The 15383-nt window shown below is 40.9% G+C and overlaps 1 protein-coding gene across 2 annotated transcripts in view; it reads left to right on the top strand.

Annotated features, from left to right (window-relative positions):
- The window catches only part of LOC142143668 (glypican-5-like), a 191828-nt gene that overhangs the window by 41306 nt on the left and 135139 nt on the right, over positions 1-15383 (top strand). For both annotated transcript variants that reach the window (XM_075201692.1, XM_075201693.1), the window contains exon 3: positions 12703-13397. In XM_075201692.1, coding sequence (XP_075057793.1) covers positions 12703-13397 — 695 coding nt within the window. The remainder of the gene's footprint in view (positions 1-12702; positions 13398-15383) is intronic.

A 15383-nucleotide genomic window follows, 5' to 3' on the forward strand; every position in this document is an offset into this window, starting at 1 on the left:
TTTGATGTGTGAGGGTCCAGCACCTGAAGGCACAGGAGGGTTTCATTAGACTTGCTGTTAGATTTGCTATGTCTAATACAAGATGCAGGAAATCACAGCAAGTATTAGGATATCACAGATAAGTGTAAGTATTGTAAGCTTTACATTGCATGTAAATCCATACTTGGGTAAACATATTGCATCCTGATTCTAAAAATAGCCCAGACCTCAGGGGATTGGCTTACCCTGTGAGGCTGTGTCCAAAACTGTACAAAAAGCACTGTTTTGTATTGAAAGTTGTTCTTCTTCTTTCATCTGACCTGCTCACTGGTACCTTCAACCAGGGTAAGCAAATGAACATCACCTGCTTGGAAGACCTGCTTGGAAACTTGTCTATTGTCTATCCCTGTGACCTACAAATTAGACCAACTCTAATCCGTTCCCGGCTATTCTGAGATTTGGACCCAGCTTTCCAGTACCACCACTCTGCCCACTACCCAGCAGCTCTGGTAGGTGTGATAGGCCAGGAGGAATCCATCCACAGCACCCTAATCTATAGGAAGAGGTCAGGGGTCCCAGCCCAGGTACACCAGTAACGGAGTACACTAGCAGCATCAGTTACCCAGAAGAAAGCCGGTACTGGATGCCGGTAAGGAGTCCAGTGGCAGCAACATTTGTAAGCCCCTCCTACTGCGGTTAGTGGGCGCATTTGGGATAACAAAATGGAACAGTGGCAAAGTAAGACCAGCCGGTTCCCAGCAACAACAGTCAGGGTGGCATAGGCTGGCCATCCTGTCACAGTAGCACATGCTTGTTTAGAGGACATTTACAAATTATATCTTGGTACAATGCATTTTGATGGTCTGCTTAGTACAGGCCTCCTCTCCACTCACGGAAGTCTCTCTGCAAACTAAGGACTAGATTTACTAAAAAGTGTGTTTTGCGGCGGTTTCAGACCGTCACAAAATGCTGGCAGTTCAATACTCCAAACCGCCGCATTTACTATAGGGTCATCAAAAAAAAGGCAGGTTTTTTAAACTGCATGCTGGTTTAGCTATTTTGCCATTCACAACATAAGAGGAGGCACCATTGACTTTATTATTATTATTATCGTAGATTTGTAAGCGGCCACAGTGCTCCGCAGCGCTTTACAGTAGGGATAACAGTACATACATAAAACAAAGGGTATGAAGGACCAGATAGCTTACATTCTAAAGGGAAGAGGACACTACTGAAACAAGGGGAGCAAATGTGGCTCAGAGTGGAGATTGGGACAGTTGTGAGGGTGCATTAGTGTGAATAGTGTTATCGAGGATAATGTCACCTCTAAAAAAGAGATGGCTTTTCAAAGAGCATCTAAAGATTTAAAGGCTGTGGGAAAGTCTGATTGAGCGTGGTAGGGAATTCCATAAGTGGGGAGCAGCACGGGAGAAGTCTTGTAGACTTTATTGATTAAGGGGGCAAAATGAATTTATAATTAACTTATAGGGGCAAATTATTCATTATATTAAGGGGGCAATATTATTGTATTATTGTGTTATGAGGAAAATATGAATATATAATTATATTAAAGGGGCAATACTATTTGAAAGCTAACAGGGGTAGTAATTATTTATGAAGTGGGCAACACTTGTTATTTCATGATTGGGGCACTTCAAGTGCTATCATGCATATAAGCGCAAGAGAAGCGCCTACTTAATATGACATCATCAAGACACATACGCATCATTTTTTCATACCTACCTCCACTCAGACAGCATACAAGTATGAATAACCCACTTACAGTAGCTCCCAATCCTACATTTGGTTTCATTTTCTAACTTTGCTAGAAAAACAAGCATTAGAATCTGATTGGTCTCTTTTGGAACAGTTACTATGCACCTGTGTGTACTGCTGTGTAGTCCAAACACACATATTGATGCTCTGGTACAGTGTAAATTATCAAGGCTTTCACCAGAGCTCCCAGTCATATAAGGCCGGCACAGGGGCATCTAGACATCATGTTAAAGGTTTATTCGCCTATTTATTTATCCATGCAATGTTTTTGAGTACAAAACAGTTAGTTTCACAAAAAACTCTGTCTGTTTGTTTTTTCATTTGCAGAAACAAATGGGAAAATAACTATTTATTAGAGCTGTAAATGCTACTGTGTGTATTAAATAATCTGTGCCAAGTAATGCAATTCAGCTTTAGAAAAGGTACTTTACTTTCCGTTCCCACAAGTACACACCTGAACACTGTAATAAGGAGTGACCACAATGGATTGTGTACAAAGCTACTCCTCCTTGGTATTAACTGGACAGCCTCCGATTCCTTGCATCCTGCACAGCTGACAAGCATCAGTCAACTTTAAGTATTATCCAGTTTATATTGCGATTACACTACACTGGTGTCTGTGTGGCCACTATCTCTCCACACAGCTGGTGTACTTGAAATATGAACTGAATATGAGGCGTACGGATAAACTGAGCATATGCCTTGAAGCATGACAATAAATTGCTCACATCTTGTCTCCTTTAAAGTGTTGGCATTTGGCAGGACTTTATACAAACGGATGATGGATAAATACAATTTTGTGGCAAATAAGCTGATCCCACTACTCTCATTGTGAGATTAACTTTTTGAAACATGATCTTTATTGCACTGTAATGGTGCTTGAGAATTAGAATATAATAAAAAAAATGTTATTTCCTATTCAAAATGAATGTGTTTTGCCGACCTTTAATATACTGTATGTGGTGTTCAGAAAAGTACAGCAGCTCTGCAGTAGACTGTAATAACATACAGCACCACTCGCTGGCTATGTGATAGTACTGCACCCCATCAACGTGGAGCTGTCATACATTTACAGATGTCCCCCATCACTACCATTGCAAAAGCAAAGAGAACCCGCTAGCCATGCGATTAAGGCATGCCCTTTCGCAGATGACACAATACGTCTTGCCCATTCACGGGTTCCCATGTAATTACTGTGGCTGGACTTAAATGACCCTTGTTTAGGATTTTTACATATTTGTGCTTCAGGGATTTCAAATTCCGTTTTTATGCCTTCTGCAGAAACAACTTGGCTGTGATAACTGTCAATCACCTAGAGCATTACACTGTTGGCTATTACAGCTGGGCATTTACTATTGGCCAGTACAAGTGCAATCACTAATACAAGCAGAGGTGAATGGAATAGCCTGCACCTTCTAGGATAAATGTAGCTTGCTGTCCATTGCATTCTAAAGATACAAAACTAGGAAGAGTAGAGATGAGTGACAATTTCAAAACTATTCCACTAGATATTTGCCTCATTCCACATTTGGCCACTCCGATTATTGGTAGCATCCACTGTCTGTTACATCATCATGTATCAGCTGCCAGATAAGATCAAATGAAGGAGTGGTAGGGCCCACCAATCAGAGTGAAGGAGTGACGGGACTATACTATATCAACCTCCTCCCTAAAAAAAGTTTAGATTCTCCCCTGCACATCGGACAACCGTATATATGTACCATTGTCATCCCTGCTCTATTCATAGACTATAAATTCAGTGAAATGCTAGTTTACAAATTCAGCCTGGAACAGCCTTTTCTGTGTAATGGTCAAACAAAAGTAGAACTTGAAGATTGTTTCAATAGAACTTCTCACCTCTGGGAAACGTTCTGCCACAAAACATTGCAACTATTTTTCTCATCTCTACGGGGTTGACTATCATTCTTAGGTTGCCTCTTTGCTGGATGAATTCCTAGCATGACAATGAGTGAGTTTTCAATTCTAGCGGTACTGGCCATAAGGGTCAGCTTACCACTTCCTCAGGATAATCTCTGTAGATATGCACATGTGTGAACTAGACAGCCTTCTCAGGCATGGGCAATGGAAATGATTTGGGCCTTCAGTTCCTCTAATAAAAAAATTGAAAAGTTAAAAAAATTTAAAAAATATTTAAAGACTTGTGAACATTAAAAAAGGCTTAATTCAAAGAATAAAGTATTGTTTTAAATTATTTTCATCTGTTATTAATACTCTGTGGTGGCGATAATAGAACAAGTACTTGTTAAATAACTTTCCCATTCAAAATGGGAATACCGGCGGATATTACTGACGGTGATAGCAGTGTTATCACTGGTGATAGCTCTTTGTTGTATTGGGCCAAGCGAGACAAAGCCCTATTAATATTGTCCAGGCTATATAATTTTGATAAATTGCACAATAAGGGAATGCCTAGGAAGGCATTATAGCCAAGAGGAGGAGGGCTTTGTGTTTAAATTCCCCTGTTCTCCCAAAAAGATTAGATTGACAGTGTCCCGTCATATTCATAGTGTACTACTTTGTATTATAATTCCAGACTTTGAAAAAAAAAACATGACTGGACTGAGGTGAAATAAAGTCTCACTGGAGACAAGGATAATCTTCTAATTAATGTATCTTACTGGTGTCATCATCAGTGTATGCTTTGGCAGCCATGAAAAGCATGTTCTTAATGAACGGTCAGTCACCTTTGCCTGACCATGTTCCTGTGCTTACCGCTGTTGTGGTTCTCCAGTGTCTGTATCAGCAGATGTTGCATCCCAGTGGGTCATTTTAGAAGTATGTAACCAGGTTTTCATTTCATCCAGCGCACTGCTTTTTTATGGTAGACCTGCCAAGAATTTCCCTGTGTAAGTGAGAAACTGCTGACAGCCCTCAGAAGAGCTCATTGTTACTGGGGTGAGGTTTTTAAAACCCATAATCATTACAAGATGTTGGAGGGAATGAGGCCAGGACAGAGAATACAGAACAGCAAAACCATTCATAGATATTCCTGAAACAGAAATAATAGCAATAATGGAAAACAAAACAGAACATTTTTATTGTATAAGGTAACAATCAGTGTTTCTTTTAGGTATGTAATCAGCAATCAGCACCCAAGTCTGCAGGGCATCAATGTTGTGCCAACACAGTATTTCAGCAGCTGACTCGGCAGAAAATAGTGATGGCCATTTGTGGCTGAAGTACTGAAATGCTAATGTCAATATGCTAATGTGCAGTATAAGGCTTTCAATAGCAGTATTCATATTTTTTTAAATGTATGATCCTGAGGCTGGAATTTATAGAATTTTAATTCAATGTTTGGAGGAAAACTAAACTCCAAAAATGTAAAAGTGAAATATATTCTGTTCAGGCCTACCCCGACTTTCCACTGCAGTATTGTGCAATTCTTTTCTCCCCTAATTTTACAGCATAACTCCCAACTGGCTGAAGGACTGTCCTGCCGTCCTGGCAGCCAGGATGTCTGTCCTGACTTGCTGGGAAGGCTGGGAGGTATGTCCTGATCACCAGAGGGGTGGTGGATGGGTGTCAGCAGCAACGGGGAGGTGTCTCCAGAGGAGGGGAAAGGCCTAGAGCTTCAGGTGTTAGCTACACCCTCTAACATGATGTAGCCACACCTCATTGTTTAGGGTGTTTAGCCATCTACAGATTTAGTAAACTCATATATTGGGAGGTAGGTTACAGACAGTTGAAACAATAACACATCTTGAGAACACTGTCCTAAGTGGACCAGCTGGCTATGACTTCATTGTCACTCCCTTAGTGTATGTATCCACCAATCTGAAGCCTTTACAGAGCATTTATTGTACTTTAGAGACTTGCTATGCAATTTCCCTCGCAAGAAGTACCGACAATGGCTGGTGATGTATTAATGTTTCGAGTTTGCAAAATCTGATCTTACTTTCAGATGTAAATCGCTGCGGAGTGTGACGACACTATAAATGCTGATAGATAGTAATAACTAGTGACAACTCCACAGTTTATATCGTATAGTAATAATTCAGATGAAGTTATTTAATTCTCCAGATGATACCCTGAAAGTTCTCAGTTATGATAAAGAATTGTCACATAATTTGCTTGTGAATGGTACAATCATGTGGTACTGTTCTATATTTGAGCATTTAATGAAAATTTATCATATAGTCTTCTGCTATTGAACACAATACTTGTGTAACGCACTCTTTAATGTGTAGGTGTAGGTAATGTCCAGTGTGACTTAAAGTACAACTGCCCAGGGCATGAAAGACAGCATGTGGCGGAATCTTAGCATTTGATGTCTTTTGCTGGATTGTTCTGTTAATTGCATCCATGCATCTATAATTCTGCTTAACTGTACCCATGGTTTGTGCTTATTGTTCTCATGTATGTCCTATCTGTACTCTGTACAGTGCTGCAGACAATTTGTGGTACCTTTTAAATAATAATTAATAATATTAATAGAAGAGACTGAATCTTAAAAAAAAAAAGCAGAACAAAGATAGGGACGCTTTGGAGTGCTGACATAGCAGACGTTCTTGTACCTTCAGTTTAGTCCTGAAAATGCCTCTCTTCGGATATTGAGATGCTGTAAAATGCTATAAGACTGTAGTGATGCCAAGTGAGCTGTAATGGATGACGCCAGAGCTAATGCCATGGAGAGCATGAGAGATTCAGTATGTGTGAGAGCTCAATGTAGGGGCAGGGTATAGTAAACCTGACCCATCAGATAATGACGGCTATGAAGCTAATTCAGAAGACCACTAGCAAGGTCATGTGTACCAAGTCTACCCCTGAAATACCCAATGGGGACAGCTAAAAGAGAGAGAGAGAAACCCGGTGCAAGAAAGAGCAAGGGAAACATACACATACCCGTAGTGTATAGTTGAGAGGTTAAGAGTCAAAGTGATAGTGATGAAGGAGAAAAGAATGTCAGCTCTTGAAACCATAAGTGTGACTCAATATCTTTAAATGTATTTTAGCAAAGAACCGTCCTGGAGAGAGATAAAAGGTGTAATAAGGCTGTGCCTCTGACAACCATTCCTGATAACTGTGTTTGTACTACTATGCTTGTGTCAGCAGCTCATCAACCAACTTGTTTCTAAACCTGTGTATGCAGAGGCACTTGTTCACTTTACACCCATCCTGGAGAAATAAGCTAGCCTGGGGAAGACTAGCCCATATGTACAGTCATGGCCAAAAGTTTTGAGAATGACACAAGCTTTGGTTTTCTCAAAGTTTGTTGCTTCAATGTTTTTAGACCTTTTTGTCAGATGTTACTATGGTATACTGAAGAAAAATTACAAGCATTTCACAAGTGCCAAAGGCTTTTATTGACAATTGCATAAAGTTTATGGAAAGAGTCAATATTTGCAGTGTTGACCATTCTTTTTGAAGACCTCTGCAATTTGCCCCTGGCATGCTGTCAATCAACTTCTGGGCCACATACTGACTGATGGCCGCCCATTCTTGCCTAATCAATGCTTGGAGTTTGTCAGAATTTGTGGGTTTTTGTTTGTCCACCCGCCTCTTGAGGATTGACCACAAGTTCTCAATGGGAGTAAGGTCTGGGAAGTTTCCTGGCCATGGATCCAAAATTTTGATGTTTTGATCCCCGAGCAACTTAGTTCACTTTTGCCTTTTGGCATTGTTCATCACCAAACTGTTCTTGGATGGTTGGGAGAAGTTGCTCTTGGAGGATGTTTTGGTACCATTTTTATTCATGGCTGTGTTCTTAGGCAAAATTGTGAGTGAGCCCACTCCCTTGGCTGAATGGTCTCAGGATACTTTACTGTTGGCATGACACAGGACTGATGGTAGCTCTCACCTTTCCTTCTCCGGACAAGCGTTTTTCCAGATGCCCCAAACAATCTGAAAGGGGATTCATCTGAGAAAATGACTTTACCCCAGTCCTCAGCAGTCCAATCCCTGTACCTTTTGCAGAATATCAGTCTGTCTCTGATGTTTTTCCTGGAGAGAAGTGGCTTCTTTGCTGGCCTTCTTGACACCAGGCCATCCTCCAAAAGTCATCGCCTCACTGTGTGTGCAACTGCACTCACACCTGCCTGCTGTCATTTCTGAGCACTGGTGGTGCCGAGGTCCCACAAGTTGAATCAACTTTAAGAGACAGTCCTGGCACTTGCTGAACATTCTTGTTCGCCCTGAAGCCTTCTTCACAACTACTGAACATTTCCCTGTGAAGTTCTTGATGATCTGATAAATGATTGATTTAGGAGCAATCTAACTAGCAGCAATATCCTTGCCTGTGAAGCCCTTTTTATGCAAAGCAATGAAGATTGCCTGTGTTTCCTTGCAGGTAACCATGGTTAACAGAGGAAGACCAATTATTTTAAGCACCATCCTCCTTTTAAAGCTTCCAGTCTGTTATTCTAACTCATTCAGCATGACAGAGTGATCTCTCACCTGTGTTAATGACACCTGTTGTCAGCTGGTCCTTTTGTGGCAGGGCTGAAAAGCAGTGTAAATGTTGTTTTTGGGATAAAGTTCATTGTCATGGCAAAGAGGGACTTTGAAATTAATTGCAATTCATCTGAACGCTCTTCATGACATTCTGGAGTATATGCAAATTGTCATCATAAAAACTGAGGCAGCAGGTTTTGTGAAAAATAATGTTTGTGTCATTCTCAAAACTTTTGGCCATGACTGTAGGTACATAGAAGAAGGGGTTGGACTTTCACCACACTGCCAGTGGTCATAGGACTACACGTAAAGTTGACATTTTGTAGATTATAAACTGTAACTGTAAAGTTTTGTGCATTGATCTGAGTTCTTCATTGATAATATCTCTTGTAATATGTTTTCTAACTAGTTTTCTAATTAATGATTTAAATTTTTTTAGAGATTACAAAATAGTGCACTGAATGAGCTCTTGCCTGTTCATTAAGTAAATTTATTTATTTAACTTGGAAATTGCCATACTCGTCAGTGCAAAAGCATTTAATCGTACTTATCAAAAGGAAAACATTCCATTAGTTTCTATGGATTTGACTTTCTGCGATAAGTGTGGTGTTTGGTTTTACTCTGCTAATGTATGTTTTTTTTTATAGGAATTGGGGATTGCTCTCACATCATAGTCTCATTGGAATCTAGTTTTCGTGTTGATTTAATGTAATATTTGTAAACTAGACCCTGGAGAGATATTTAGTGCTCACCACCTGTTTTGAGAGAGAACCAGAATAATCAAATTATTTGCAAATACCGGTAATGAGGTGAGGCACCGTTTTATGATACAATCTCCTATCAGTCCTGCAATCCTATAGTGAAATGAGTGGACTTGGGTATTGCAGATCCCTCCTGACTTATTGTCTCATACACAGACCAACAGTTCCTGCTCAGCTGAATCTAAGACTTTTGAACTGATTGACTTGAGAATGGAAAACATACTTCAAACCCACAAATTTAAGTTATAAGCAAGGAAAGAATTGACACACACAGCTGGCCATGTAATGAAGGAGTATCTGTTCATTAGTGTGTGGGAAGGTTCAGGACAATAATTATAATGATGACTATGCATTTTAGTTAAGCCATTTCTGTCAGATATATTTAAAGCTGCTGAACACTTTTTTTTTTTAATAAAGTTTGATTTGTCGCAGTAAGACATCATTTTCTAAAATGGAGATAATACAGAGGCAGTCAGTTGCACCAATGCTCCACCACACATAAAGGACAGTACCCTTATCCCGGAGGCCTCCATTCTCTTAATACGGCCCTGTTTGTAATGCATCTTTGTCACTAGGATGATCTATATATTATATAGTGGTTACTACAATGCTCTCTGTCTTGTATGGTGGTCACTAGGATGCTCTCTATTGAATATCTGTCAATACAGTACTTTCTGTGCTGAATATCTGTCACTAGGATACTCTCTGCATTGTATGGATGTCACTTGGATGCAGCGCCGGTGCTAGGGTCCTTGGCACCCTAGGCACAGTGTGAAAATTGGCGCCCCCCCTTTAAAAATCGGCGCCCCCCCCCTGTCAAATTGGCGCTGCGCTTCCCTCCCCTCAGCTCCCCATGTCTTTCTTTAACTTACCTGCATGAAGCTGCTCCTCTCTGCTCTGTCTTCTCCCCTCCACTCACAGACACTGTCGGGCCGTGATGATGACATCATCACGGCCTGTCACTGTCAGTGAGCGGAGGGGAGGAGACAGAGCAGAGAGGAGCAGCTTCATGCAGGTAAGATTCATAGCCCCTTCCCTCCTCTCCTCCCCGTGGATTTCCGTTTTAAATGATCATAGTCATTTTTTTTTAATTTCGAGGCGCCCTGCAGAGCCCGGCGCCCTAGGCAATTGCCTAACCTTGCCTAATGGGAGCGCCGGGCCTGCTTGGATGCTCTTTTAATTGTATGGCAGTAACTAGGATGCTTTTGGTATTGTATGGTGATTACTATGGCACTCTCTGTGTTGTATATCTGTCACTAGGATGCTCTCTGAATTGTATAATATTTATTAAGATACTCACTATGTTGTATATTAGTCAATAGTATGCTCTCTGTATTGTATATCAGACACTAGGATTCTTTCTTTAATGTACAGCAGTCATTAGGATGCTTCCTGTATTGTATGATTAAGACTAGGATGCAGTACATATTGTTCACTTGGATGTATTGTATGGGGGTCACTAGGATGAAGTCTGCAGGGCCATCTTTTCCAGGGGCCCCTTAGGCAAGGGGGCCCCATAGGCAGGGCTCTTAATTAGAATAAATAATCCTGCAAAAGAAAAAACCTGGAAAGAAAACCTTCAAGGGTCACTGAGCAAGTACATCTATCTCTATATATCTATATCTATATCTATATCTATATCTGTATCTCTATACATCTATATCTATTTTATATATATATATATATATATATATATATATATATATATATATATATATATATATATATATATATATATATATATACACATACACATGTAGGGGCCCTGGTGCACTGCTTTGCCCGGGGGCCCATAATATTGTTAAGATGGCCCTGGAAGTCTGTATTTTATGGCAATCACTAGGATGCTCTCTGCATTATATATAAGTCCCAATAATATTCTGCATTGTATCGTACAGCTATCACCAACATGCTCTTTGCATTGTATGACGGTCACTAGGATGCTGTATGTATTGTATATCAGTCACTATGATACACTGTATGGTAGTCTTCTTACCCCAGTAAGAAAGAAAAACCTGTCTTACGTAACCAGTGTGCCTACTTAATCCATACTTGCCAACTCTCCCGGAATGTCAGGGAGACTCCCGAAATCTGGGTGGGTCTCCTGGACAGTATGACAGTCGCCCGAATCTGCCCAGTTCCTAGTGAAGTGGGCAGAATTAAATCCAAAATGCCACGATTCACCGGGAATTGCGGCATTTGGCCCCGCTCCCAGCTGTAAAATGACGTGTTTGCATCATTACGTCACGTGGGTGAGGCCAAAATGATGCGATTTTCTGAGCCCCATCCCCTGCACGGCCACCTGCCCGCGGCAGCTCCCGGATCATACTTGTCATAAGTTGGCAAGTATGACTTAACCCACTGGTGTGTTGACTGTTTCTTGCCTTGTATTTGCTCCACTTACCAGTGTAATGCTTCACCTACTTGTATGTTGTCTCCGACTGCTGTTGCTGTGAGTGTCTATCATTACATGTTGTATTAGCCTCGCTTAGCACCGTTGAAGTTATGGCTATCTGTATGGTAACCGCTTGTGTATGTGTTGGACCCGTCTACATGAGGCCACTTGCAAAATTTTTGTCAGGGCCACTGTCAGTTCCCAATCCGCCCTTGTACATGGCTTAATCGTGAGGTAAATGCATTTACATGCACCTGGATAAAATGTGTTCAAGATGTGTATTCCCACAAGTGCAAACAAGCCTTTATGTCTCAATGTAAAGCAACTTTCAGCACATAGAAATATCACAACTATAAATAATACACACTTACTACATTGCATCACTTACTTTCTTACCTCTACTTAAAGAAAGATGTTCCAGCACATTTCAAATGATGGTATAACATGACGATTGTGATTGTGAGAAATTAGAATAAGAAGAAATACAAGGTCCAGTACTGTGAGCACAGACAATGTATGACATGATGTATCCTGATTTATAAACTTCAGAAGGATTGTAGCGGCTTCAGGGATGTGAGCCAACAAAATGATACAGGAGTGGTAAATTCAAACAGCTGTAGCTTCTGTTTGGCAATGAGAGTAAAGTATCTTCTGCCGGAATCCGGTAAGTGCTCATAAGGGAAATGGCTTTGCCAGCCGTCGTTAATTGTAATACCTCTCATCAGCGTTTATTCAATCGGCCTTGCTTAAATCCTATTCATGGCTTGTTAAAAATATCCGACTGAAGATATTACTTTATGGTTAGCAGACAGGAAAATGTGATTGCTGAGACCTGATTAGGTTTTTTTAAATCAGGTGACTAGTTTAAGGACAAATGCTTAAATATCAACATTTTAATAGTACTACTTATAGACATTTTAATAGTACGTATTTAGATAATAGGGTGGTATAGTTTGGTATGTTATTATACAGAGTATAAATTAGCCGAGCAGCATATTGCCTTCTGGTTCTGCTCTGAGTCAGTAAATTTAATATAATCACTGGGAACTGAAAGTGAGTGATGTCACTTACAGGTATGTTTGGTTTAGGTGTCTAAGGAAACAAACTCTGCAACCTGTCACTATCCTGCATGCTGGAAGTGGGTGGAGATGATGATTGGTGGAGAACGCAGGTAGCAATTGACCTTCAGGCTCCAGTGAATGGGCTTTGGTGTGCTTTTTTTTTAGAAAGACAATCCTATTAGGGGTTTTCAATATTTATCTGTTAAATATTATACAGTACATGCTGTGGTCTAATAATGTGATTTTGAACATGCCTAAATGTAGTTCTATTACTGTTTCCCAGTGAATAACTCCTGTTTATCGTTTTTTCTTTCAGAGGCATTCACATATTTGGTTGATATGGCCGCAAACAACACACTATCTTTGTTTGATGGCAAGTACCGCTCCATGGCACAAGATGTGCATGAGCCAGCGAGGGAACTCTTTACTGACCTTCAGCTTAATATCATGGGTGCGGACATGCCTTTGGATGACGCATTTTCTCGATTTTTTGATGCTCTTTTTCCTCTGGTCTATAATCACCTTATAAACCCAGGGACAGTGTCATTGTCAGAGGACTATTTGGACTGCCTACGTCTGACGCGACAGGACATTAACCCTTTCGGAAACTACTCCCACGAGATTGTCGCACAGTTGTCTAAATCTTTGTGGGCCAGCAGGATGATGAAGCAGGCATTAAGCATGGCCGAGCAAGTTATAAACAGCACTGAGCATGCAGGCTGGACACGAGAGTGCACCCGTGCATTGGTGAGAATGCAGTATTGTCCTCACTGCCAAGGATTGACTCTTATCCGACCTTGTGTTGGCTATTGTCTCAATGTTATGAGAGGATGTTTGGCCAGCCTGGCAAGTCTGGATGCCCCCTGGAGGGAATTTATCAACTTGCTTGAGCACCTTGCTGATCAGATGTCAGGGTCACATGATCTGGAGCAAGCACTTTTAGGAATCCGGGAGGTGGTTAACCAGTCAATTCAGTATGCAGAATCACAAGGTCCCCACCTCTCAACAATGGTAAGTCTGAAGCAATATTTATATATGTATTTTTTCCATTGTTGTCACTGTATCAATAAACCAGGACTGAAATCATAATGCCTAAACTGTATATAAACTTTTCTCAGGGCCGACACTACAACTAGGTGAACTCAGGCAGTCACCTAACATACCAGGTTTAGGGGGAGCCTAATACACTATATGAATGATATAATGTCACTCATTCCATGTCTTTACTTTCACAGCGGCGCCCCACACTCAGTGCCAGCTGCTGACACGGAGTGGCATCACCTGCAGCTTCTCATCTGCCATATGCTGGGCTATGATGTCACAGTCCAGAGCCAGACTATGATGTATGGCATAGATTTAAACTGATACATGTTAACATTGCTGTCCACCTGCAAGAAAGATGGTCTAGTTCAATAACATATGGATGTGGAAATCTTTGTATTGGGTTTTATTGTTATCATTTATATGACAGAACAAACCTTATATATGGTGAGGGCCACTCGTTACCATTAAACAGTATTTGCTCATTTTGGGTCATTAAGGAGAGCAAAGCAAAGAAAAGGAGTAACTTTGCACCTTGGCTAAACCATGTTGCATTGGAGGAGGAGGTACATTTAAAATGTGGGGGCAGATTTATAGTTAGGGTTGGGCATTTCCTAGATCAATTTTAAATTTCAGTGTAAAAATAAAGCTATCAAGTATTTGTGTGCTATATGAAAAAGCAGCCAGTATTTTCCTTACAGGCAAAAAAATAAACTAATTTGCACCCCTTGCATTGTAAACATGGGTTGTCCAGGATCAAATTTTCTCCTTTTTTAGCCATACACTCCTCAAGCCCATCATTAGCACTTATAAGAGGTGTTGACGCTCATGGGCATCGAAGGGAGGGGGGAGCAGGTACTGGGGTCCAGGCATGTCTTTGTGGTGGGAGGAGTCCTGATGTGGCCCCACCCCCTTCAATAGCTGTGGAAGGGGCTCCAATAAGTTCCTGCACCAGGGACTGAAACTTCTCTCTGCAGCCCTGTTCACTCTGCTTATGGGCCGCTGGTCAATCTGGTGGGATGGCATCCCCACGCAGTGACATACTAATTCACTATATTGACTGCACGTACTCTGCAATATCACTAGGAATATATAAAAGAAAAGGGGGAAAATTGCTCTGAAGTGCTGCACGTTAGCCTTTAAGGGGAACACAAGGCCCCTGGGCTGACCTCCATTGCTATATACTATATAGAGATTGGACCAAGTCTGTTACTGACGCTTACACGTGTCACCCCAAACCCATACAGCAACTTTTGGAAACCCCAGACATGGTGTGCCATAACCTGAGAGTTTGTATATTATTATGTAGAGGGCAATAAAGGACAGCTTCAATTTTTATAGAATTGTTTTTGTTCTGTTCTAACAGAGGCAGTTTTATGTGTTCAGGATGCCCAGTCATACTCATTAGTGGTTTTGTGTGACAAGAGACATACAGCTTTCACTTTAAATACAAAGCATTTGCCTGCTTCGGAAACGAGGGTACAAAGGGTACAATAATATTTGTGCTTATGAAAAGTCCTCATTCTTTGTATAGAAACGTCGCTGTGGCTGTGACATTCATCACACTCTGTCTGTTTGAACAAATACATTTCTCTTAGACCATTGAAGAGTAAAGCTGACCTCAGCAACTGTGAAAGCTTCTCTGAAGGCTGTGTGGGCCTGTTATTGCCAATACTTGACTCATTTCCCAAACCTTGAAACATCTGCTGGCTTCAGTGCTGAATTGCTTTATTATTTTCCTTATTGAGATTGCTGGCGTCTGCGGGGGATGCTGGACACCCTCAACCCTGAAGTTGCCGATATGGAAACTTATCTGTAAGACATGAGCAATTATAGTAATTCTCTAGTACAGTTTTTTCATCTTGGCTAATGTTACATTGTTATATAATGTTTGAACTGTGGCACACACAGTACATGTCTTTGAGCCTACCAGTTCCGATTATCTTAAGAAAAATG

Source organism: Mixophyes fleayi, chromosome 3 (genome assembly GCF_038048845.1).
Source record: "Mixophyes fleayi isolate aMixFle1 chromosome 3, aMixFle1.hap1, whole genome shotgun sequence".
In the NCBI taxonomy this organism is placed as follows: domain Eukaryota; kingdom Metazoa; phylum Chordata; class Amphibia; order Anura; family Limnodynastidae; genus Mixophyes; species Mixophyes fleayi.